The sequence below is a fragment of the Dreissena polymorpha genome, chromosome 1 (genome assembly GCF_020536995.1).
Source record: "Dreissena polymorpha isolate Duluth1 chromosome 1, UMN_Dpol_1.0, whole genome shotgun sequence".
Lineage (NCBI taxonomy): Eukaryota > Metazoa > Mollusca > Bivalvia > Myida > Dreissenidae > Dreissena > Dreissena polymorpha.
In genome coordinates, this window is record NC_068355.1 from 14,637,259 (window position 1) to 14,663,946 (window position 26,688).

At 34.2% G+C, this 26,688-nt stretch overlaps 1 protein-coding gene and 1 non-coding gene across 2 annotated transcripts; both read left to right on the plus strand.

Moving 5' to 3' along the window:
* Window positions 1-11,425: 11,425 nt before the first annotated feature.
* LOC127865143 (uncharacterized) lies at window positions 11,426-26,619 on the plus strand. Its single transcript, XM_052405033.1, has 5 exons — window positions 11,426-12,553; window positions 14,363-14,422; window positions 15,872-16,741; window positions 21,758-21,809; window positions 26,522-26,619. The coding sequence occupies exons 1-5, from the start codon at window positions 11,438-11,440 to the stop codon at window positions 26,617-26,619; spliced, it is 2,196 nt and encodes a 731-aa protein (XP_052260993.1). The 5' UTR covers window positions 11,426-11,437.
* Window positions 24,072-24,154, plus strand: Trnac-aca (transfer RNA cysteine (anticodon ACA)). The gene has a single exon. It is a non-coding gene; the product is annotated as a tRNA-Cys (tRNA).
* Window positions 26,620-26,688: the final 69 nt, after the last annotated feature.

Sequence of the window (26,688 nt, forward strand, 5' to 3'; positions counted from 1 at the left end):
AGCGGAAAGTGTCATCCCTGATTAGCCTGCTGGGACTGTGACGACACTCTATGCAATGCATTAAAACCCCTTTTCTCAGAGCACGACCCATTTATGTTCCGTTTTTCTTAACAATATACGAATATTGAGCTACTCAACAAGAATATTTAAAGAAATAAGACGAGTGTGAGAACCGTTTGGAAAGTTTAAGTCAGGTCAAAAATTGATAACCATTTGGCAAGTTTAAGTCAGGTCAAAGTGTGATAACCATTTGACAAGTTATAGTCAGGTCAAAGTGTGATAACCTGTTTACAAGTTAAATGTGATGACCATTTGACCAGTTTAAGTCATGTCAAAGTTTGATAACCTTTTGACAAGTTAAAGTCAGGTGAAAGTGTGATAACAAGTTTACAAGTTTAATTCAGGTTGAAGTGTGATAACCGTTTGACAAGTTTAAGTCAGGTCAAAGTGAGATAATCATTTGACAAGTTTAAGTCTGGTCAAGTTCAATCAAAAACACTTTTATTTCAACTCAATTCATGCTTGACACTAATACATGAACAAAAGGTACGGAAATGTATAGACGAGGCGGGCAATATTATATAAAAATGATGGATTACATTACATATGGTATGGTTCTTATTACATATTCTTTCTTTATTGTACATTATAGATAACATATTTCAAGTAGCGTCTTATTACATGTTCTCTCTTGATTATACAATATAGCATATTTCAAGTCACACAGGTAGAACGGATGATCATTTTCAATATGAGCAATAAAGTACGTAGATGTATAAACGAGGCGGGTAATAATGCAATTAACAGAAAAAGTACATTACAAATGATATAGTTTTTTATATTAAATATTCTTTCTTTTATAGAACGAAACATCATTTGCAATTCGACTAAAATGGAGGTCGTTAAGATACACAGTAATTGTAATTTTGCTAAGGAATCTTCGGAGAGTCATGACTGCTGTTTTCTTCAGCTATCATTTAGTGGATTGTAGCCTTTTAGTCTTTACCGGTTTAGACATAAGGTCAAAGTGTGTTAACCAGTATAAAAGTTTAAGTCAGGTAAAGCGTGATGACCATTTGACAAGTTAAAGTCGGGTCAAGCTGAAGGTGAATTATTTTTTCGTAAATAAGTAAATTTAAATACAAATTTTTAAGTTATTGGTTGCTTCTCTTAACGTTTAACGGTATTATTTCACTGCAGTCGGGTAAACATATGATCGGCATGTTTTTTTAATTTTGTTACATGTTTAAAACACACTTCGTTTTTAATGCATTTGTGGAATTTTATAGTCAGATATTTAATATTTATTGATTTTAGCACATGTGAAAATGCTAATCCAGATACATAATAATGGGAGTAATCAATTGTGTGTTTGCCTTGTATTTAGAGCACGCAAGATAACCTATTCATTACAAGATCTAAGCGTACTATATGAACACATTGTAAAAAGAGCGTACAATTATTTCCGTTAATTATTTCCGTATAATATGAAGGCATTGTTAATTTCATTAAAGACACTTCAAAAGAAAACATGACATTTGTAGGCAGTTTATTCACAAAATATGCAGCACTTCCGTCATATATATTATTGATGTAATATAATTACACAGCCCATCTAACGCAGTTATCGTATTTGAAAGATTTTTAGGAAAAAATAAATAATTGAACCTTTTGTCTTTCAAATCACGTCATTCACAAAGTAGCTCCACGTGGGCCGTTGCGTGTATTCATACGCAGCTACATTAAAGGCCATGGTTGAATGAATCAATCAAACCACTTTCTACGAAAGGCGGAAATTAGAGCTTGTAAAACAAACCAAATGCAACGGTGGAGCTCTCTTAATTTCTCTCCGCTGCTGTCGAGTTGACATTTTGCCGACAAATTACGCATGTAATCACGTTGTCATATTTGTCTCTTAAAGATATTGTTGACTGACGGTTATATAATAAGTATGATTGTTTTATCGATACTTATATTTTGGCATTTCGAAGTATTTGTATAATACTACATAATTTATATTTCAATAAATGTTAACGACCCGAAAATATGTTATACAGAAATATTCACTTTAAATAAGACTTAGACAAATAAGGTAATAGTTAGCACCAAAAAAAATCTTTGTGAGATCCCATTATGTGATATCAATGTTCTAGAGGAGATGTTATATGTGTGTGCCTTAAGTTATAAAATAAGTGATGAACGTTATCAAGCGACATGCAACCAGCTGTTGAAAGATTAACTTTTACATTTACTTTTACTTAACGAATTGTGCTATCGCTGGGTAGGTCTGCGTGTAAGCTACCAACAAACAAAGGACAATTGCAGAAAAATCTGTACACCAAGTAGCAATCTATACCCTAATCTGATAACAATGCTATTCAACTTCATTGAAAATTGTATCAATTATCTATATTTTCGGCAAACGTGTTTGAATGCGTCTAGGTCAATGCCCCACGCGCGGCGTGTTTTTTAAAGTTTAAAGTCCATATTAAGTGGACGTGCATTTTATTTAAAAACGTTAAATGTTAAATTTCACTATTGAATGATCATGGTTGTGAGAAGTATACACAATATGATGAAATAAAAGAGCTATGAATGGTTAGTCTATGTAATCTTTCACAGGAGTATTTTATTTTTAACATGTAACTGCATGGAAGCTTTCCAACAAATATGTGCTATTCGACTGGGCCACAATAAACGCATTTCGATTTTTATAAAAGATGATTAACTATGCAATAGGATCCTATCAATTTTAAGAACAAGATTAATGAAAGTCTGAAATGTATTTTTTTAAATCGACCTGGCAACGAAATTGTTATAAATGATTTTCAATATTGACGGCAGCACCACAAACCCGTTTGGAATGTGTCCATATACATACTTATGTGCATACAACATCCTTTCATAATTTTGATAACATTTAACAGGTTTCACATCGGTTTATCTGATTTCCCTACCTGAGTGCAGGGCTTTCAGATATTCCAATACAAACACAAGGTACTACAAATGAAACATAAAGGTTTACTGAATTTAACGGTTTTCATCGATTTTCCCGATGCACATCATGTTATATCAATAAATCATATTCATATTTGTTTACCATTCTGTCGACTATTCGACCGTCTTCCCACAATCCCATCAACAATTTCTTCCGGAAGTTAAACCGCCAACCTTTTTTGACGTACTCGTGTAAAATAATAGATGTTTGCGTTTCATTATTGAGCATTAATTCAACACACGTTATCCCAAATTTAATATTATATGGACATTTTTTTTTAAAACCTTACATTTTATGGTGAACGTAATTTCTCTTTTATACAATCATGTTACTATATGTTCATGGCTGCTGCCCAAATGTATAACATAAAATCAATTTTAAAACATCCACATTTCTTAATTTTTCAATGATTGCGCATGCGTGAACATGGCTGAAAAATTTAAACTGGAAAAAGTAAAATAAGTTTTTTTTGTGGATTTACATACATCAATAGTATATAAGAGTGGAATTAAATCGACAAAGTGCATTTATCTAGCAAGGCTTGATGACGAGAAAACGAAAAAAGTCGAAGGATTCACCGGATAACGGACAAATTAATATACAACAGACCACTAAAAAGAATAACAAAGGAAACAAAATGGCGCAAAGTGCTCAGTCTACAACTGGATACAATCAAAATGATCAACTACAGGCAATTCAGCTTTTTAATTGTTCACAAATACACAGTTGGGCCAATATGTAATGGGTACACCATCGTTCCAAGGACAGAATTTCATGACACCCAGTACACCAATCTCGCCTAACCAAGCCATTTTATCCTCGATATTAGACAGATTAAATTTAATGGACAATACATTGTCACAACTGGATAAAATTCAATCATGTGTTTCGGCAATAACTTCGAGAGTTGACAAACTGGACGAGAGGATTAGTGGTATTGAAGTAAAGATCAAGGACGTTGAAAAAGCATGTGATTTCAGTGGCGGCGCTATTGGTGACATTACAAAACAACAACAGCAGTTGGACTCGATCTTAAAAAATTCAACGAAATGAAAACATCAGAAGAGAATCATATATCCAAAGAATCACGCCTTCAAGCAGAAATAACAGATCTTAAATGTAGAAGTATTAGGGACAATTTACTATTCTTCCGCATTCCCGAGGAAAGGGGAGAAAACTGTGAAAACACTATCTTGGAATTTATCGAAAATAAATATAAACTCCAAAATGCAAAAGAAGAAATAAAAATCCACAGAGCCCATAGGATCGGCACCTATCGACCCGAAAAAGTAAGGCCAATCGTCGCCAAATTCGCCTTCTACCCGGACAAAGAAAGAGTCCAAAAAGCTTCCAAGAACCTTAAAGGGACCAGCTACGGGGTGGCAGAACAATACCCACCGGAAGTCATGGAAAAAATAAGAAAACTCGTTCCGATCATGAAAGCTGCACGCGGGAAGGAAAAGAAGCCTTCATTAAGGTTGACAAACTGTACATCAACAAACAGCTGTTTAGTGAATAGGTCGATAGTGGGAGTGCTATACACGTCGTCTCATGGAATATTGAGGGACAAACTATTTCAAAACGGTTTCATGGACTAACAAGAATTCTAGTATTAACCTCAATGGTTATAGTAGACCAATACACTCATATAGACGCTACCAACATCGCAGAGCGAAACGTTTCAGCGGCGGGATTATTATATACATAAAGGACACTATACGAAAAGGAGTTTGATAAGTAAGAAATTATTTAGATTGTATAGTATGGCTTAAACTTGATAAAGCATATTTTAATAATGATTCCAATATATATCTAGGAGTTATATATATAACACCAGAAAATTCAGCTGTTCATGATATGTATGAGGAAGATATTTTCTCAAAATTAGAATCAGATGTTACTTTTTTCAATAATAGAGGCTAAGTATTTATTACTGGCGATTTTAACGCCAGAACCGGGCATAACGCCGATTTTATTGTCAATGATCGAAACCTTTGTGATATTGATTTTTTATAAATAGACACTCCACTCCAACGGTCAGCCTGTGACCGAGGTTCAAACAGATTCGGTGACTTTCTATTAGATTTATGTAAATCTACTTATATCAGAATAGTAAATGGTAGACTTGTTAACGATAAAGGCATCGGAAAATTTACTTGCTATACAAATAATGGGGAAAGTAAAGTCGACTACCTACAAGCATTTTAAAGATAAAGCCGACTTTAATGTCCACGATTTTAACGAATTTTCCAACCATGCCCCACTGACATTTGCTCTGATCATGAACAATTTGAGTAATAACGGTGTAAATAATCCGCGCATACATTTCGCGTGGAATTCGGAGTTTAAAGACCAGTTTTTACAAGATATAGCTGATGGGGTTCAAGATTTAAAGAACAGTATGCAATCAGGCGTTAACTCGAGCTGCGGCCAGATTTATTGGTATCGATATTTACTAATTTTCTTAATTTTCTCTTTAGAAGACAAAATCAAACAACGCTGGTTTAATGATGTATGCAAGCAAAAGCGGGCGGACTATTTACGAAGAGTTTATGAATATAATTTACATAAAAATGAAAATTCGAGGGCTTCAATGCTTGCTTCTAAGAAGGATTAAAAGTATTTTTGTAGACAAACAAAATCAAGGTATAAACGTGCACAAGGCAGACAAATAAATGACTTAAGCCGTAAAGCGCCACGCGAATTTTCGGAAATTATTTAAGCAGAAATCACCATCTACAAACGCGGCAAATGTCTCCATTCATGAATTTTACGAATACTTTAGCACTTTATCTTCTGACACTGAATGTCAATGCTAACAGTAATGAATATGACGAATTCTTACAAGAATTTGATCGTATTGAAAATCAGACAAGCTCCTACCCTGATAAACCTTTTTCATTACAAGAAATTAAAAAAGGGATCAAGCGTCTTAATTAAAATAAAGCGGCATCGCACGACAATATTATCTACGAATATTTAAAAAAACAATCGATTTTATAGCCAGACCTTTAGAAATATTATTTAATTACATTTTAGATACTAAAATATTCCCAAAAAGTTGGTCATCCGGAGTGATTCTACCAATTTATAAGCGCGCAGATGTTTCGGACCCTAACAATTACAGGGGAATCACACTGATAAGCTGCTTTGCTAAACTTTTTACCAGAATAATTAATGAACGTTTAAAATCTTGGGCATAATCATATGGTATCATAACGGATGCACAATTTGGTTTTAAACCAAATTGTCGCACAGTCGACGCAATTTTTATTCTCAATATTTTAATCGAGAAACAGCTACAGAATAAAAATAAGCTCTTCTGTTGTTACATCGATTACCGGAAAGCATATGACGTCATAAATAGGGGTCAGCTCTGGTATAAAATGATTCGATAAGGAGTGGATGGCAAGTTAATGTCTAGTATTCGTTCGATGTACAATGAGGTGAACTCCAAGTTAAACACATGAGTTCCCTTTCTGACTTATTTAGTAGCAACGTTGGTCTTTTGCAAGGAGAAATAACATTGCCGATCATGTTCTCATTTTTCGTGAATGATATAGAATTCAGTCTTCAAAACGGATTAAACGCTGGTATCACACTTGATCAATTATCGGTTTGTCTAATCCTATTTGCGGACGATGCAGTTATTTTCTCCGTTGTGTCTATTTTGAATTATTTTGAATTATAATTGTGAAGTTTGGGGGTTTATTACTGCCAATAATAATGAACGTGTTCACAGGAAATTTTGTAAAAGATTATTAAATGTAAAGATGTCAACTAATTCATTGTCATTGTATGCGGAAGTTTGTCGTTCCCCTTAAATCATTGGACGTTATTTAAGAATTGTAAAATATTTTCTAAAACTATATCAAACAAAGCAAAGTAACTGTATTCTACACACTGTTATAAATATGCAAAGATCAGAAATTGCTAATAGAAATAATACAGTGAATTGGTCATCAAAATTGCGCGATATACTTAACCACTCGACAAATTCATCCCTTTATTAAAAATAAGATTGCGAGATCAGTATGTAGCTGAATGGAGGACTAACATTGATCCGTCACCATCTTTATATATGTATAAAGAATTAAAACCTACATTCGAAATGTCACCGAATTAAGATCTAATTGAAAACAAAAATCATAGAAGGATTATTGTCAAAATGGGCCTCTCATCCCATAATTGTTAATTGAAACAGGCAGACATCATAATATTGACAGGAACGAAAGAATATGCCCCATGTGTAACTGTAACGATATCGATGATGAGTACCATTTCATACTTATATGTCCGGAATACCTAGAAGAAAGAATCAAATATATTCCAAAATTCTATTACAAGCGACCTAGTATGTTCAAATTTATTAAACTCCTAAATAGTAGTAAGAAAACGACACTTAGAAAATTAGCCATCTATTGTATAACATGTTTCAAAAAAAGAGATAACAATTTGTTTATTATCACATGATATGTTAAGAAGAACTATAACTTATACTAACAATTGAGTGTCCTATGCGTGTTACATGTTGTTTGTTAACCATGGATGTATCACATGTATTGATACCTATATATGTATTCCATGTCACATTATAACTTGTAATTTAGAACACTCTCACTCTCCAGTGATAACTGATTTATTAATTGATGTATGTAATTTGAACATTGTAATTATTTATATTCAGCACGCATGTCTGTAAATTTAACATGTATTTGTATATGACGATAAGCTTGGTATGCTTAAGTCAAAATAAATATTCTGTTCTGTTCTGTTCTGTTCTGTTCTTAATCCTAGTAAAAGTAATCATTTTACTCTTTACGTGTATGTGGTTAATTTGTTTAATACATATACGTATTTTACGGACACTTACACATGCACCCCTCGCAGTGTTTTTTTTTTTGTAAAAAAAATAATGTAACATATCAGAGTTTAAGTTTTGTTAAAACTCGATAGTATTTCATTTTAAAGTCTCTATAACGCTCAAAATCAACGAAAATTTCGTTAAGTATTTCGTAAAATAAAGTTAACACCTTAACAATCAGTGTTCCTTATAGCAATAGCCAAAATTTCAACGCTAGATGTGGTATGATTACTTAGAGTTTTGTTGACACAAAATGCCCGTTTTTATTTATTTGTGGCCACAATTAATTCCCCCGAATATATATATATTCATACGACACACGAACACAATTGAAGTGTTCATGTGTCGTATGAAAAGATATGCAAAACAATAATAAAAACGAGCTTTTAGTATCTACAAACATCTATTTTACCAGACCACATCTGACGTTGAAATTTCGGTATTTGCTACAAACATCTATTTTACCAGACCACATCTGACGTTGAAATTTCGGTATTTGCCGTAAGGAACACTGATTTTTAATTGGTTAAGTTTATTTTACGAACAATTGTGCTAAATTTTCGTTGATTTTGAATAGTAATGTTACTTTAAAGTATGTGGCTAAATGTATATGCGTCACATGCCAATACGTTAAAGTGATATTATGGACATTTTTCACTGTTGAATTGAGCTGAAAAGAATTAACAGGTCAAAAGATTAAGTTAAAGTGTGCAAGATGAGTTGCAAATAATTGGTCAGTAACCACATTTTAACTAATTATTTTGACCTGCTAATTATTTTCAGCTCAATTCAACAGTGAAAAATGCCTATAATATCACTTTAACAAAATAGTGAACACAAAGTACTGCGGGTATATACGATTTTTTATATGTGTTTACGCAGTAGTTTGAGCATGCTTTCTCAACAGAACATAGCAATTGTTTTAACCGCTGTTTCCCGCGTATTGTAACGGCCAATCTGTGTTATGCCATTTAAAAAAACAGTGTGATTAGTACGCTGACCGATAACACAATTTACTTCCGTCAATTTTAAGTCGAATCATGTAACTGCCCAATAAAAACATTGCATTGAGATCATCATGCTACTCTGCTATTTTTACTGATTCATATAGTCACGCTCATTGAAATTACTTTTTGTCGAATGTCGGTAAAAAGTCAACACAAACTCGATGTGGGTAAGTTATTGAATAAGGATTGACGAATGAGAGACATCTTGATTACAACAGTTGTGACAAGAAGAAAATATGCAGATATTAACTTACCTTTTAATAGTACCAACGTTAATAAAGAAACGTCCGTGTAATTTGTGTATGTAGTTTAAGAATAAGAAAAAAAGTGTGAATAGACATGTATGTGTAATAAAATACTTTTTCTTCCGTTATAAAATATTATTGGACTTTCACTTCTGTAGATATACACACGCATTTGAGATAACACGAGTTTCTTAATCAGCGAATCCGGTTTATAAGCATTTAAAAATGTAATAACGTGAATAACTAGTGTAAGAACATAGTTACACCCTCCGACAATATGAGTCGCGTTCTGAGAAAACTGTGCATAATGCATGTGCATAAAGTGTCATCCCAGATTTGCCTGTGCAATCCGCACAGGCTAATCAGGGTCGACACCTTCTGCTTATATGAATTTTTCGTTTAAATGAAGTTTCTTCTTAGCAAAAATCCAACTTACGCGGAAAGTGTCCTCCCTGATAAGCCTGTGCGAACTGCACAGGCTAATCTGGGACGAGACTTTACGCACATGCATTATGCCCCGTTTTCTCAGAACGCAAATCATAATTATGATGACGTTGGCAAATGCGTCTCATGGAATTATTGGTGGGAATCAAACAAAATAGAACTTTATATCCTACAACACGAGTACGATCACCATTTGGGTCGTGTTCTGAGAAAACTGGAAATAATAATACATGAGCGTAAAGTGTCGTTCCAGATTAGCCTGTGCAATCCGCACAGGCTAATCAGGGACGACACTTTCCGCTTTTTATGGTAGTTTTAGTTTCAAGGAAGTCCCTCCTTACCAAAAATCTAGTTTAGGTGGAAAGTGTCGTCCCTGATTAGCCTGTGCGGGGTTGACACTTTACACACATGCATTAAACTCAGTTTTCTCAGAACAAGGCTCATTTAGTTGAGAGGTAACTCATGTGGGCATACTGCTGGTACTTATAAATGCTTGACGGGTAATCGTAACTGGCAAGTTGCTTATTAATACACACATAATTTACTTGCCAAATTCTATGCAAAATGTGAACAGTTGTTAAATGATCAAACACTGCATAAGCTAAATACTATTAACTATTTATGCCTAGCGTCTAGAAAAAAGGCATTGGCAAACAGCATAGACCCAGATGAGACGCTGCATGATTTGGCGTCTCATCAAGGTCTGCGCTGTTTGCATAAAGGAATTTCTATAAGAAATATTCTAAATATAGTAATAAATATACTAGACATCCCTAATTTTGATAATAAATTGATCCAATGTAGAAGGATGGGAGAGTCCACTAGGCATAAATGGGTTAAAAATGTTAATATACATAAACACACAATAGCCAAACCTATCTGATAAATGCCTGAATGTAAGTTTTCCGTAAGGCGCATTGTGATTAGGACCCTGATCTTTTTTCTCTTTGATCAAAGCCAACACGAATCCCGACGTGCTCAACGTTTATAAACCATCCACATCATGTTAGCTTCAAATTGACTTCTCTCCATGGCGCTACACGTGGTCAAATCTGATTATAAGGCCATCAGAGGAAAAGCATTAGGATTTTCTTCGATCGATTTTTAATTTACCGGCTTTTCACCAAATGCTATGATTATTCTCTAGCATTAATACAGCAAGTGGGCTTTTACGTTAACAAATGCGATCACTTTTATTTTGATTGTCATGTCACCTCCAATGTATAGGGTTTTAAGTTTAAATGCATTTAGTTACATTTACGGCTAATAGTTACGATTAGTATATGGAAAATAAACATATTATTTAAAGGGCCTTTTCACGTTGCGGTCAATTGACAAAATAAAAATAAAATGCCTCAGGTTCGCAAATTTTCGTTGCAGTTGTGATATTTGTGAGGAAATAGTTTTATTGAACATATACCATGCTCTAAAATTTCCCTTATATGCATCTTTTAACGATTTAAAATACTTAAAAGTATAACGCGTTGCATATATATACAATACATATCTTTTTTATTTATATATGTTAATTAACATACACCAAACAAAGGTACTCCAATAATCATATAAGCTGATTTTTCCAATGAAAACATCGCATAAACATAATGTCAGTATATAATAATAATACACAATAATGCATTTCCAGTCTAACTATTTCTTGAGGTATGCATTAACATGTGATGTTCACCTTGTCGAAGTGTCTATGTTTGTTAAGTTGTCTTTTATTTTGCATCGCGACAAAAGGTTACATGGACATACTTTTTCAAAGTATCACGGGAATGTCTTTATATGCATGCCATTTGAGTGATTAAAATAGCGTTCATCCGCATTATTATTTTAAATAAAATTGTTTCTTTTTACAGAAAACAACGCAACGAAAATGAAAACCCACAAATCGTGTAATGAAACAGCGTCTTTTTGGAGTTCGATACTATGGAAAGGAACTACGTGCACACGCAATTGCTCAAACAACGTGTTTAAGTACCATATTTTTATTTTACTCCTCTTCGTCATTACCGGTGCGCGCGCAAATTGTAAGTTCCCGAAATATCTCGAGACGAACGCGATTTGGATGACGCACAACGAGAACGGGAAATTGAACAAAGGCTACTTCCAGGGAAGCTTTATGCGAGCGTCGCGTTGCGATGGCGGAAACTGTTACGAGTACCAGCGGAAGTGCCTTTCTAAACGAGAAGATAATAAGTTTGAGGTTCAACACACGAACATGCAGCCGAACAATCAAGCGCCCATGTATTTATGTATGCAGATTCTGCGAAGAAGTGACAGTGTTATTCAAATCCGTGAATCCTCGGAACTTTATTATAGAAGTCCAAACGCATGCAATGATGTGCATTTAATACTTGATAATTGGCCAATGGTGACTTCGGAAAAATTTGATCAACAGAAGATCCCATGTCCGTTCGTGGGGGGTTACAATATCCGTTTCCACTCATCAAACAACGTTCCAAAGTGTGCGAAAGAAATCATACCTCCGCGCTTGGAGAGTGAGTGTGAGTCGGGGGATGGGATGACGATAAACTTCCAATCCGAGGCATGTCAGGATACGGCCCTTAAAATGGAGAAGGTTCAAGACCTTTACTGCACCGCTAACTGGACCAACAATAACTTCACCTTTATTATCCTGCGACCCCAGAATGGCGAGTTCAAGGCCTGGTGTATGCGCGTTAGGGGAACGGACATGCAGCAGAGGGTAGAGCGCGGCGATATCTTTATGCAATTCGTTTGCGATCCCGGTGACGGAAGCGGCGCCATTCGAGAAACAACGAGCTTCCTGTCGATTGAATTTGAGCAGCGCATTATAAGCTCAACATGCTCCGATTCGTACGGGTTTTGCGACGATTCTCGCCTGTGCCCGCAAAAGGTATACGATATTCATTGTCGGAAGTTTTGCAACTTCTGTACCGGCGACCCCAGCCCTTGTGTGTTTCCGGCGCAGCTGCAGGGGAACTGGGTGGAAAAGTATAAGCAAACCGAGGTAATACACAGCATGCAACACACACACACACACACACACACACACACACACACACACACACACACACACACACACACACACACACACACACACACACACACACACACACACACACACACATATATATATAATTTGAGATTAAACGGATGTCAAAATACCTTCAATGTTTGTACTGAACTATAAGTAATAATTATAATAACATATTTTAATACAAGCTAATATTTGTAAACCATTGTCATTCTTACAAAAATAATTTGAAAAAAAGGAAAATACAAATGCAATACTACCTTTTTATTGTGAGCACTGAGCAAAACACAAAATAAGTATTCGTGTCAAAGTGGATGCGCAGAAAAGAGACGAAGAATGTATTGTCTTGGAACCATCATAATTAAATAATACTGTGAGAATTGACAGTGTTGACACACGATACAACATACCCAGAAGTGCTTCGTGGGGCGGGGGGGGGGGTGCTTGTATTTCAACCAATTACCGTCATTATGGTTCATGCGTCTTACATGCTAGATTGGAGTGTGGCATTATCCACAACACGCGAACATAGGCAGGCTGCGATGTACTAACAAAACGTTATTTATGTAGTTACACAACGGTAAATATATCACCGATATTAAATTATTTTTCGATAAGCAAAAGGTATGTAGAAATAAACGACCGGCAATACAATATGAAAGAAACATACATGTACATGTACACTTCATAAATTACATATATTGATGTGTCCGCCATAAATATTTATTTTTATTTTTTATTTTAAAACATCAAAATAAAATATTTGCTTTTCCTTCATATATTGCTAAATCAAGTTTACTCGTACGCTTATCAAATTTCATTGTCTAATGAACAGACTTCTATTTTGGGCGATTTAATTCAGGAATTTATGATTGTAACCATACAACGAACAGCACCAATGAACTAAGTATTCTTCGGGATCTGATGTGTGTTGATCGATCAATCTACAAAATAATTGTAGGTCCCACGAATAAAGATGGATTTGAGTATTTGATACAGATTCTTGTATGATTTCTTACACAGGGCTTAACACTAAGGCACGTCCGAACGACATTCACTGCCTGTACCTAGGTCCGGGCTAGACAATGTCACAGGAACATGCCCGATCGGTCGTGTGTATTTTCGGCGGGATAATGTGTTCTATATCAATAAACTGTGTTTTAAATAAGCTTTTCAAAGATGCAGAAATCTTAATACAGTATGATCAGATGACAATTAAATCCCAGAGTGAAGTATGAGACAACAAACGGATCGTATCTCGAAATATATTTGGAACTTCCTGATTGCAATCAAAAAGAGGCCGACAATTCAGAAAATCCGCGGCGGTTTTCCTGGTAAAACACGTCAGTACCTATTTTTAAAAAGAATTCCGCTAGATTCGGTTTTTGATTGGTTTCTTCGAAAGGACGTGTTTTCTCGATAAAAAAACGTTTTAAACTAAAAGCCGGGATCGCCCAGGATCGTCCGGGATCAATGAAGGTATAAAACTTGACATTAGCACAAAGTTACTATAAAATTATAAGTTATTTACCAATTTGAAATAATTTTAATTTGTTTGATCAATAAGAAGTGTTTTGACAATCTTTTTTATGCAATTCAATTAGCAAAACTAATATTAATGGTTGATCCCGGCATTTAGTAGAGAGTTAATCCTATACAATTGTTACGACTACCGTAACACGTTATTTTGCGACACCTAAGATTCACTTACCATTTGTCGTCAGACGGCAACCGCGGCAATCTATGTAAAAAAAGGTTTTAACATTCATGTCGTTGTTTAAGTCTGGATTCACGGGTGGGGATGGTGGTTCCTCGGATAAGAAAAGAAAAGGGAAGGAGGAAGTAATAGAAAGTATGAGGGAGAAAAAAAAACAAGGAAATTTCTTCCGAAATGGCGTGAAGATTACAAATAGATGTCTTAAGTAGATGAATATTGAATATATTAGCATTAGTAAGGCAAGTTAATAAGAATGATTGAATCATAATTGCAAATCTCCACGCACAAGAAAATACAAGTTGAATGATAAATATAAAGGTTTTGATAATATTTGTGCCAGGGCACATGAAAGATTGGTCAGGGCTAGTAGGTTCTGCATTTACTAGCCCGAATGGGCTAGTTGGAAAACAAGTTAGTGTTAAGCCCTGTTACACTATTAGTTCCTGTTGTTATATTAACCCATTTTTGCCTAGCGTCTAGAAATAAGGCCTTGGAAAACAGCGTAGACCCAGATGAGACGCCGAATGATGCGGCGTCTTATCAGGGACTGCGCTGTTTACTTAAAGGAATTTCTGTAAGAAATATTCTAGATATATATATATATATATATCGAAATTGGGTCTATTTATTTCCAAAATTAGGGATGTCTAGTATATATATAAACTATATATACCAATATATACTAGACATCCCTAATTTTGGAAATAAATAGACCCAATTTCGAAGGATGGGAGAGTCCACTGGGCATAAATGGGTTAAACATTTTGAGAAAGGTGAAATTGGTAATTGAACAGTTACAGTGAAATTAAGTCCGTTGTGTGAATCCGTTTTTAAGTACGATCCGTTTTATTTAACATTATAACTATTATAGCTATTATGTACAGTGGTGGCGGATGACCGTACTACACATTTAAACGTGCGTTTGTGTGGGATTGTTTACAAAATAATTCACACAGCTACTCTCCTGGTATACGCTTAGATCGGCTCAACGTGTCAATGAAAACCATTAGTAGAGCTCGTTTGGGCGTTCGGAAAATGCGCTTAAAAGCACCGGCCATACTCCTTTTTTAAATTATATAATGCATACCATTTTTTTCTCGGTTGTATTGTACAACGTCTACTTTGATGTAGCACCTGAGCCGACATTTGAAAATCGTTAGATTCTCATGTGTCGTTGTCGGCTCAGGTACTACTTAAACGCAACCCGGGTAATCTTAAGAATACTAAAATATCATTCGAACACGGATAAATAGCTCAAAGGCACATAGGCATAACTCATGGATGGGATTTAGTATAGTTTCACTTACCCCAGGGACATTGTAGTATACCTTAGAGTACCTGGGGTACTGTACGGTCTTACTTGAGCAATTGCTTATTTAGCAATCAAGCGTGAGTAGGTGAACTAGCTGACGTTGTGTGGATGACATAAAATGAAAAAATTATGACATGACTTTACTGTTGAAGGCATCAAACTACTACGATGAAATTAAATGCAGTATAATAAATAACTGCGCATTGCTACGTAATAAAATTGCAGTTCTTTACTTGTATAATATTTTCAAATAAACTTTCAGCAGAGCGTGGACGTGTCCTTCTACAGTCTTCACTTCAAAGACGGCGGGAACTTCCGGTGCCACGAAAAAGAGGAACACGATTTCGCGAACGACACGCTGTTGTTGCAGACGTTCGACAACGGTTGCTTCCCACGCTACGCCTGCCTTGAAGTGTGGAAACGTGCGCCGTCCGTTCTGCAGTACCGCATCGGAAACCGGGTCGGCTGGCCGATCAATAACTGGAATACTTTGAGAGATGACGTGTGCAGTACCGTCATGTATAGAGCAAATGCCGAGGATAAGGCCATGTTTGGTAAGGAGGTCGAGGAAAAGCCGCTGAGGAACTTGGTGGATTCACTTTATCATTTCCCAGTGGATTGTGGACTTTCTGCAGTCCCAATGTTCCGCGAGACAAAACTATTGATACAGGAAGAAGGCACCTGCGATTATTGCCTAATCCACGATCCGCTCTTACGGCCTAAACGCGTCACCAGGCATCCGATTAATTGCACCGACCCGAAACTTACTACGGACATAAGAGAGTACAATTGTTTGGGCGTGTACCCGCACGACGAGAAAGCACACGCGGTGATCACACGGACTCTACACTTGCATCAGGAGTACTTATGCTGGCTGTTTATCAAAGAAAACGATCGGGAAGAGAGAGAAGGGACAATTTACGTAACCGACGCGTCGATTTGTGGCAGTGCCGCAATAGAAGGTCTTAAAACTGGCTCAATTACGCCTATCAAAACATACTTCGTTTCTAAGCAGCCTCGTGGTTGTCCGTATATCCCCGAGACCGAGAACGAAGAGATGGACAATTCAAGGGTGTTGACCCATAAGCCTAAGACAACAGAACGCTCGAGGATTAACACGCCGTCGACGACAGTAAGGGCGACTACTAAGCGGCCGCTAGTAACCTGGCTGCCAGCCACGTGGCCTTCCGCGGATAGGCACTCAGCGGCCCCTCGTTTTCAAATATGCTCAAATTGTTTTATTCTTTCGTTATTTTTTCTCGCAACTTCCTTACGCTTGAACTAGCTTAAATATGTACTTTTATGTTTGCAACAACTTTGTATTGTGCGCGTCACTTGAACAAACAACAACAAGTAAACTTGAACAAACAACAACAAGTGATATTAGCTAAATAATTTACAGATTACCTGGTTTGAAGGGGTAAAAAATCAAGACATTTCAAGAACAGAGTAATAGACAATATTCGAGTTTTTTATTTGACTTACGGTATTTCCTTCTTAGTTTATATCAAGATGATAATTCTGATCATGCTTGCAACTTGCAGCCCCTGTATTTAAGAACACAGTTAATAATATGCAATGAAAGGGACAACATTTCTTTAAAAAAAACTGTATAAAAGGATTTATTATCAACATGTATGTTGAATGTAGCGAAATGTCAATTCATTCATGCTTTTATTTAGAATGTTCATTCCGAGAATCGTAATGAAGTGATAAATGCATATTTGTTAAAAGTTATATCCTTGGGTTACCAGGATACATAAAAATGTGTTCATCTATAACGGTAAGACTTACAATTCTCATGGCGAATGCAAACAAACTCATTTTACTATCTAGATGTTCACGTAAATGTGTATTGGTTGCAAAATATTTTACATGGAAGAAGATTTTGTTAGATCGCTCGCTTAAAAATGTGTTTAACCGAATCTTCAAATTTAGGTCAACTTGCCTTAATTTATACTTAAAATTAATTACTTAAGTATTTGTTTTTTGTCAGTATGGAAGCATTGTGACAATTCTTCACAAACTAAATTGCAGAATTGTATTTAAAACAGATCTATTACACAATCATTCTATGTTTAACAACTATAGGACTGTGTATGTGCTTGTTGAATTTTAGGAATGCTTGTTCAAAAGGTATCGTGACCATCGATATTTGAAACTTTTCATAATTCTATATGAAGTCCACATTTGAATACACAAGACTATTCCTGTCTCCGAAATAATGATCTGTTGTAGAAACCAATCCCGTGTACATTTAACATGTTTTAAAGGGGCCTTTTCACGTTTTGGTAAATTGACAAAATTTAAAAAAGTTGTTTCAGATTCGCAATTTTTCGATTTTGTTATGATATTTGTGAGAAAACAGTAATATTGAACATTTGCCATGTTCTAATATAGCCATTATATGCATCTTTTGACGATTTAAAAACCTGAAAATTATAAAGCGTTGCAACGCGAAACGATTGAATAATTTGGAGAGTTCTATTGTCGTCGCTATATGTTGTGAAACTACGATGATTGCTTATATTTAGTATAAAATACATCTGACATTGTATGCGGAAGAATGGTCGAGGGTGTATTTCGGAGACTTTTTACGCCAGGACTCGAGGGGTCAGTGTTTTTTTTTTCTTTTTTTAAATTTTATTCTTGATTTTTTACTGGAGCTTTTTAGAGCAAATGTTTACATTTATCAATAGAAAGTATTTAATGACAAACTTCAAAACATGCCAAAATCTGTGAAAAGGCCCCTTTAATTTCTCTCCATATACGCTAGGGATAACAATTATTCGCATTGGTTTTACACATCACGTAAGCGTTTCTCGCTTTTCTCCTTGCACGTTGGAGCTTTTTGCTTTAAAGTCTCTATAACGCTTTTAATCAACGAAAATTTCGTAAGTTTTTCCGAAAAAAAAAGTCAACACATTAAAGTGATATTATGGGCATTTTTCACAGTTAAATTGAGCTGAAAACAATTAACAGGTCAAACGAGTAAGTTAAAATGTGGTTACTGACCAATTATCTGCAACTCATCTTGCTACCAGTTGTTTATAAAAATATATTTTACATTATATATTTTACGTGACCCACCCAGTCCTGAAAGCCGAAATGATCCGTAAAATAAAATGGTGTCTTTGTGTCGTATAAACGAATCTGCACTAAAACTAAATTTAGGTTCATAATGTACATGCGTGATCAGTTGTCAAACGAAAGTACGGTTGATATTCAAATGCATTAATTTTCTCTTTCCGGGATATTGTTTTAGTATGTTGATGCTGCATTAACAAATATAAGTGTATATGAAGTGAAAACACCAAAAATAAACAACGGTTGCGATAGACACCTACCGGTATATACTGTTAGATGCCCATAATATCACTTTAACAATCAGTGTTCCTTATAGCAATAGCCACAATTTCAACGCTAGATGTGGTATGATTACATAGATTTATGTAGATACAAAATGCTCGTTTTTATTTATTTGTGACACACTTAATTCCATGTTTTAATTTTCCGCGAATATATCTATTCATACGACACACGAACACCATGATAATGTTCAAGTGTCGTATGAGTAGATATCGTTGCGGGAAATTAAAATGGAAAAACAACGAGCATTTTGTATCTACAAACATCTATTTTACCAAACCACATCTGGCGCTGAAATTTCGGCAATTGCCATAAGGAACACTGATTTTTAATTGGTTAAGTTTATTCTACGAAATATTGTACGCAATTTTCGTTGATTTTGAGTAGTAATTGTACTTTAAAGGGGCCTTTTCACAGATTTTGGCATTTTTTAACTTATTCATTAAATGCTTTATATTGATAAATGTAAACATTGGATCGTAAAAGCTCCAGTAAAAAATCAAGAATAAAATTAAAAAAAGGAAAAGAACATTGCCCGGAGCAGGTTTCGAACCAGTGACCCCTGGAGTCCTGCCAGAGTCCTGAAGTAAAAACGCTTTAGCCTACTGAGCTATTCCGCCGAGTACACATACTTGACGTATTTTATACCTTATATAAGCAATCTTCTTAGTTTCACAAAATTTAACGACAAAAACAGAACTCTCCAAATTATTCAATCGTTTCGCGTTGCAACGCTTTATAATTTTTAGGTTTTAAAATCGTCAAAAGATGCATATAATGGCTATATTAGACCATGGTTAATGTTCAGTATTACTGTTTCCTTACAAATATCATAACTAAAACGAAAATGTGCGAATCTGAAACAACTTTTTTCAATTTTGTCAATTTACCAAAGCGTGAAAAGATCCCTTTAAGTCGATAAACGTTTGAATATTTTGTCAAAAATGCAAAGAAGCTCATCACCCTATTTTGGGACCAATGGGTCGTTATTTATTTGTGATTGCTCAGTAGATAAATTATGAATATATTCTTATAATCATTATTATTATAAGAAGTACTTGTACATGTAGATGTAGCGGTAGAAGAAGTGATAGTAGTAGAAGTGGTTAATTATCATTTTCTTTATTTTTTTTTATTATGGCAGTTGTTATTATACAAACATGGTAAAACATCCACATTCATGTTTATTATGTATTGTCATTGATTCATTGATTTATTATTATTATGGTTTCCTTATATACGCGTTGTATACATTTTCACATTTTTAAAACATTTTTTTCATATCTTTTTACATTACTTTATTTTGAGTAAAACTACATGTAATTGGCAAAAGTTTGCATTTCAATGAATGTATATAGACATTCAATTCTGCATTAAATTTAAATATTTCAATCATTATAGTGAAACAATGTGCTAGCACATTCGCATTTGAGATATGTATCATTTATTAATTCATTGATTTATTTATTAATTGTTGTCGCTTTCTTGCGAATTTGTTTAATATTTCAAAAGTTTATATGAATGTTTCTTAATATTAAAGGCATTTACAATACAATAAATTATTATATTATAATTGAAGCATAGTAAAATGATGCTTTCAATTCGTTATTAATGTTTCAATAAGTGATATTATATGAAATATGAGGTTCTTACTGTACTGTGCAATAATGTTTACATTTTATTAATTAAATAAGCAAACAGGAGCAATAGTCATGATGTTGTTATTTTTTTTGCTTCTGCTCCTAACGGCATCTTATATACATTTATTTCTTTTAAATTCGTTTCACTTTAAATGTGTTTGTTTTTTTTTTCCAAAAAATCCGTTGCATGCAACTATAATTATACATTTATCGCTGCTTACTTAATAAGGTGTAAATCCGTTAGAGACTAAAAATAAAATATTATCTCTGTGAACTCTTGTACTGGAAAACTGAGAGTAATGCATGTTTGTAAAAGTATGTGTTTTCCGAATGGGCTAATATGGAACAACACTTTCTGTCTATATATGCTACAAAATTTAAACACGTTTAAAAGCACTTATAATAATGTCACGTTTTTACTCAAGGTATATATTGAGTTAAGCTCCTGTAGTAGAAGACGCTTTACATGCGATCATTTTAGCCCAGCGAATTCTGGAGAGGTCGATTCTCAACCCATTATTGTATATTTTCAGTCCTACAACAGGTGTTGATTTAATGGCTGCCACCCTTAATGTCTATAGTCTATCAATATTATCTAACGAATGAGCGCTATACAAAAGCAATGATCGATATGCTATTTGTAACATTTATAGTTTATGTTGGTTTATAGATACGAATAATGCGATAAAAGTTGCGGGTAGTGTGCATACGCCCATACATGTATCAAAATCGTCAGAATACAATGATTTTGTGTACCATTTTGAAATAACCAGAAGCGTTATATAATATATTACTCAGCCGTAAAATAGAAACTGCAAAATTTGAGTCTATTAAATTTGCTATAGAACGTTATGATTGTATTGGTTTTTAGAAAGCATTTACATATAAAAATATTGATTTTTATTTTTTGCTACTAAGATAACAAACGATTTCTCCACTTAAGTAATTGTTTAATGTAGAAAACGATAAAGTGATTATTGTTATATTTATAATTAAGACCACATCCTCATCCCTGCTTGTTTCTCAAGCTTTGTCCCTAATGAAATCTTCATGGAATTACTTTGGAGAATCAACAATGATCATTATTCAATAAGTAATCCGACTTCCTCTCCTGACACAAACATTGAACTGTCACTTAGACACGCTTTATGGGAATCATTTTACACGAGAGCTACGGCTGCATGATGGCAGGTACGATTGTTAAGTGGACGATATTCAAAATATAATGTATAATCAGCAATTCTTTGTACATGTATCTTGTTTTTAAACAGTTGATTTATATGTTTTTATATATCAAAGAACAATGTCAAATTATTTGAACAAAAGCGCGCACGTGATAACATAGCAGGTTATAGTTTTTAATCCTTTGGAATGAACGACATAACAGACATTTCTAATAATATTTTATATAATAATGTCAAGGTAAATATATACGATGTTTGCTATTTTCAGCATTATTTCAATTTCAAGAACATAACACGTTTTGTCTAAAAACATATAAGCACTCTCTGTAGGCAGCTAAATTATAAGATAGAAAAAATCAGTAAAATATTGATTTGTGGATGTCGGTAATTGTGCAGCTATTTTGCTTGGTAGGTAAATCCTCAAAATATAATGCAACCATGAACAAAGGGTAGAGTCTTTTTTGGATTTGCTTAAATTGTTTGATAAACTTATTGTTCTCAATGCATTAATGACTTTGTATAACATGGCATTTAGCAAATTAGGTATCCAAACTAATTAATAATAATCAACAAACATGTTTACTGATCACTGAAAATACATGAACACAAAACTAAAAACACTGAAAAATCTAAGAGCAAAATATAGATCCAAGATGTCGGTTAAAAGAGCGTTCAAAACTATCATCATAGAACAAATAAGAAAATGCAATTCTTGTAATGATAAAAAGTGACCATGGCTTTGTTAAATGTTTAAATGTTTTAAATGAAATAATTCGTGAGTTGGCCACAAGTATTAACGATACCGATGGATTATGTAACAAATAAAATTAAGGTATCGTATTTTATAAACGCACCAAGTTAAGGTAAAACAACACAACTATTTTCTGTAAAAGAGATATTCTACGTCAGTTGGTGTATTCATATGCAGCCACATAAATGCACTCGCTTGATTAATTCAATCAAACCATTTGCAATAGAAGGCGGAAATTACAGTCTGTAAAACAAAACCAAATGCAGCGGCGGTATTATCTTCATTTCTCTCCACTGCCGTCAAGTTGACATGTTACCGACAAATAACACAAATGATCAAAGTCGCGTGGAAGCTTGTTATAAAAACCGCAATTTTATCCATATTTGGTTCGAATGGGTATCAACAGTACAAGGAAACCATTTTTGTTTTACGGTTTTGTATTTGACAGATTGGTTAATGTTGTTCTATCATTCTCGTAAAAAAGATACGTCTGCTGCCAGATCGATGATGGTATTGCTGTCAGAATATATCTGGTAGTTCCTGTTTACTTATTAGTGATCTTTTTCTAAGGGTAATGTTGGCATAGGGCTATATTTTAGGAATAATTGTGCAAATTTGTAACATATTTTGGCATTTGGAAGTATTTGTATACTTTTATATATAATATATTAGTAACCGTCAATATATTTACACAACCAGCAAACTATGCTCCGTGAAAGTATATCCCTACAGAAAGACCTAAGCGGGTTAGGGTATAATTCTAAACAGTAGAACATCGTAGTTTTCTTGCATTGTGTTCTATCAATGTTACAGAAGAGATGCTATACGCGTAAGCCTTCAATTATCCCAATAGTGCTAACACTAAACAGGAACATTAGCCAGGTGTTAAACGATTAACTGTTGTTTAAAGAATAATGTTATTTCATGGTGGGTGCGCGTGTTAGCTACCAACACACAAAGAAAAGCTGCAAAACAATTTAATCCATTTATGCCTAGTTGACTCTTCCATCCTTCTAAATTGGATCAAATTATTTCCAAAATTAGGGATGTCTAGTATATTTATTTATATATTTAGAAAATTTCGTACATAAATTCCTTTAAGCAAACAGCGCATACCCTGATGAGAAGCCGAATCATGCGGCGTCTCATCTGGGTCTACGCTGTTTGCCAAGGCCTTTTTTTAGATGCTAGGCATAAATGGATTAAACAAATTTGGCGTCGTTCGCCCACTTTTCTACGTAAGGTAGCGCACCCCTAATGATTTCCCGCGATTTATTTTACGATCATTGCCGATCTTCAATGATCGGTTATTTCCAAGAAATGCATTTTTTTTTTCAAACTTCGAATTTTGAAATATGTTTACGTAATTCCTTAAGAATACATTATTTTCACAATAAATATTGACTTTGATCCAAATATCATCTAAAAAAAAATACGATTTCGCGATTTCTTCAAAGATCGACGAGCCTTTTTACCTGTTAACTTATAGATATATAATTAAAGGTTGCACAAATGTGTAGTAGTCGTCGCCGAGTGGTTAAGGCGATAGACTACAAATCTTTTGGGATCTTCCCGCGCAGGTTCGAATCCTGCCGACATCGCATACTATTTGCGACGCGTTTTATTTCTTTTGTAACGTAATTTGATTCAATATAGCATATATGTTGAAATTTTTATGCACATCCTTCAATTTTTAAAATTAAAACAACGTTATGGCTAAATTGGGTGATTTACTGCTGAAAATACAAATGATGCATGTTGCATTTTAATTTTTATTTTAAAAAGTAAACGGTAAATCTGTCTATTTCTTGGTATTTTTGCTGTATATAGTGTTTCTATAAAAAAAACTACGTTTAAAATATAACTTATATGATACTATTTTGAATTTTATGACACTTTGTTTTTAACCGACCCAATTTTTACTTGGCTGAAATCACTTACATTTCATGGCGCTCTTCCATAGATAAAAATTTGTAAAAAATAAATGTCTGTAAAAGAATACGTATTTCATCTTGTTTAAACTTTAAACACCTTTACTTCATCTGTACACACCACTGCATGCCCATATTTGGAATTTGAATGAATTATTGAACTTTTATATACCCCAGGGGTGAAAATAAACTGGACAAAAGCCGAGCGTGGGGTGGTTTTGAAAAAAATCGGTATATTTTTTTTTAAAAGCATGGAAAGCCTACCTACAAATGTGCATGTAGTTCAGTGAAATGATGCTGAATAAGAAAATAATTAATTAGATTATATTTGGATATGTGCCTATTATGGGTGCGCTACCTTAACCATAGTCTAGGGAGTGTCAGGAGTGTCAACTTTATTAAAAACATTGAATAATTATCTAAATTTTGGACGAACGTGGGTTAATATGTCACAGACAAACAACTCATGCGGCGAGTATTTAAAGTTTAAATCAATATTTTGATAAAATGTCCTCATACGAAGAAAACAGTCAATATTAAACCCAAGTGTACGTTGGTCGTTTATTTGAAATGTATTATCGTTTGTTTCACTGCAGCATTCCCACTGTCATGAGAAGAACACAAATTGTAATAGATAAAATAAAATTGCATAATTATTCAACCTCATATGTTTAAAAGTTTAAGTGTTATTTTCTTTAAAACTTATAAAATTATGTACATGAAAGCTTTCCGACAAACATTTGCTATACGAAAATAAGCAACAGGCTCTTAACAAAGTAAAGACAAGATTTACACAAATCTGAGTTTTAATTTGTTTTTCGTGTTTTTGTCTATTGTGACGAAAGCAGAACAAAATCGTGCTGTACATCGATAAATAGAGATAACATTTAAAAGGTTTCAGATTGGTTTATTCAATGTTTTCGATTTTCCAACCTGAGCGCAGGACTTTCAGATAGTCTTGTACAGGCACGGTTTTTATCGATTTCCCTGATTAACATCATGATATATTGATGAACGATATTCATATTTGTTTACCTATGTGTCGAACACCCGAACTTCGAAAAGCAAACCCATCTATTATGACGGCTATACATATAAGAGTAAACATGTTTTCTAAAATATACAATATCTTTGTTTTAATCGTATGGCTAATTCCCGTATTTTCTCATTGCAGCTATCATGATAACGACTTTTTAACATATGTTTTTTTTGTGAGTCAAATTCGTACTTTGACCGATAATACACATTAACTATGTGCACGTTCTGACAGATTAGTTAATTGCCCGATAACAACGTTTGAGCTCCGCCTATCTTGTCATGATAATATGCGACGAAATATTGTTAATTTTTAGGCCTTTTACCAAAGGCTCTGTTTATTTTCTAGCCTTAATGTATTAAGTTGTCTTTTAAGTTTACAGATGGGATTGCTACTATTTTGATTGTCATGTCGCCTCCCGTACATAGGGTTTAAAATTAAAACAGATAAAGAAACCGGGTTTGCGTGGTTGGTACATTAAGTATTAGGAAAATAATGAATGTTCAACAAAAAATAGTTCAATTAATTTCCCCGTTCATATAAACCAACTCCCTGAAAATATTCATAATGTCACGGATTACAAAACGCCATATCATTGTTAAGACGTTTATACGCTATAATTTGCATATTTTTTTTATAAATTGTTTTTATTCAAATTATTATTATATAAACAATAAATATTTGTAAAGTAACTTTATTTTATCCCAATGCCCATAAGCTGAAAAAGGACTTTTTGAATGGCAACTTGCCTTAACGAGTGTTATACGAGAAGTATATGCGTGTTATCTTCATCGATCAGTTTACCAGTAATTGGCACCACATGTAATCAAATTCAAAACAGCGCAAAATCTACTTATTTTGAGACTCCCTCGAAGATTATACGGTTTTAAATGGGCGGACACATCGCCAATATCTCGTGCGAAAATGTGTTGATCGTTTTAGAAAGTTAGACACAAAATGTCTGGCGCGTTTTTAATTCGTCATACATTTTTGCTTTGCAGGAGACCACGGAACAACGTTTGCCCAAGTTGGATTTAACCCGCTTCTCAATTTCAGTAACACTTATCTTCAGCAGATCACCCCATCGTCACGAGACTAGTCTGTAAAAATATTCGATATCTCTAGCGAACTATTCCACGTTATTTAATAAGTGATCTTCCTGAGACAT

Excerpts from the sequence above, each read along its gene's own strand:
- LOC127865143 (XM_052405033.1), top strand. The coding sequence starts at position 11,438 with ATGAAAACCCACAAATCGTGTAATGAAACAGCGTCTTTTTGGAGTTCG. Across the intron at positions 12,554-14,362 it reads AAAAGTATAAGCAAACCGAG|TCTGGATTCACGGGTGGGGA; the intron begins GTAATACACAGC and ends TCGTTGTTTAAG. Across the intron at positions 16,742-21,757 it reads TTAACACGCCGTCGACGACA|ACACGCTTTATGGGAATCAT; the intron begins GTAAGGGCGACT and ends ACTGTCACTTAG.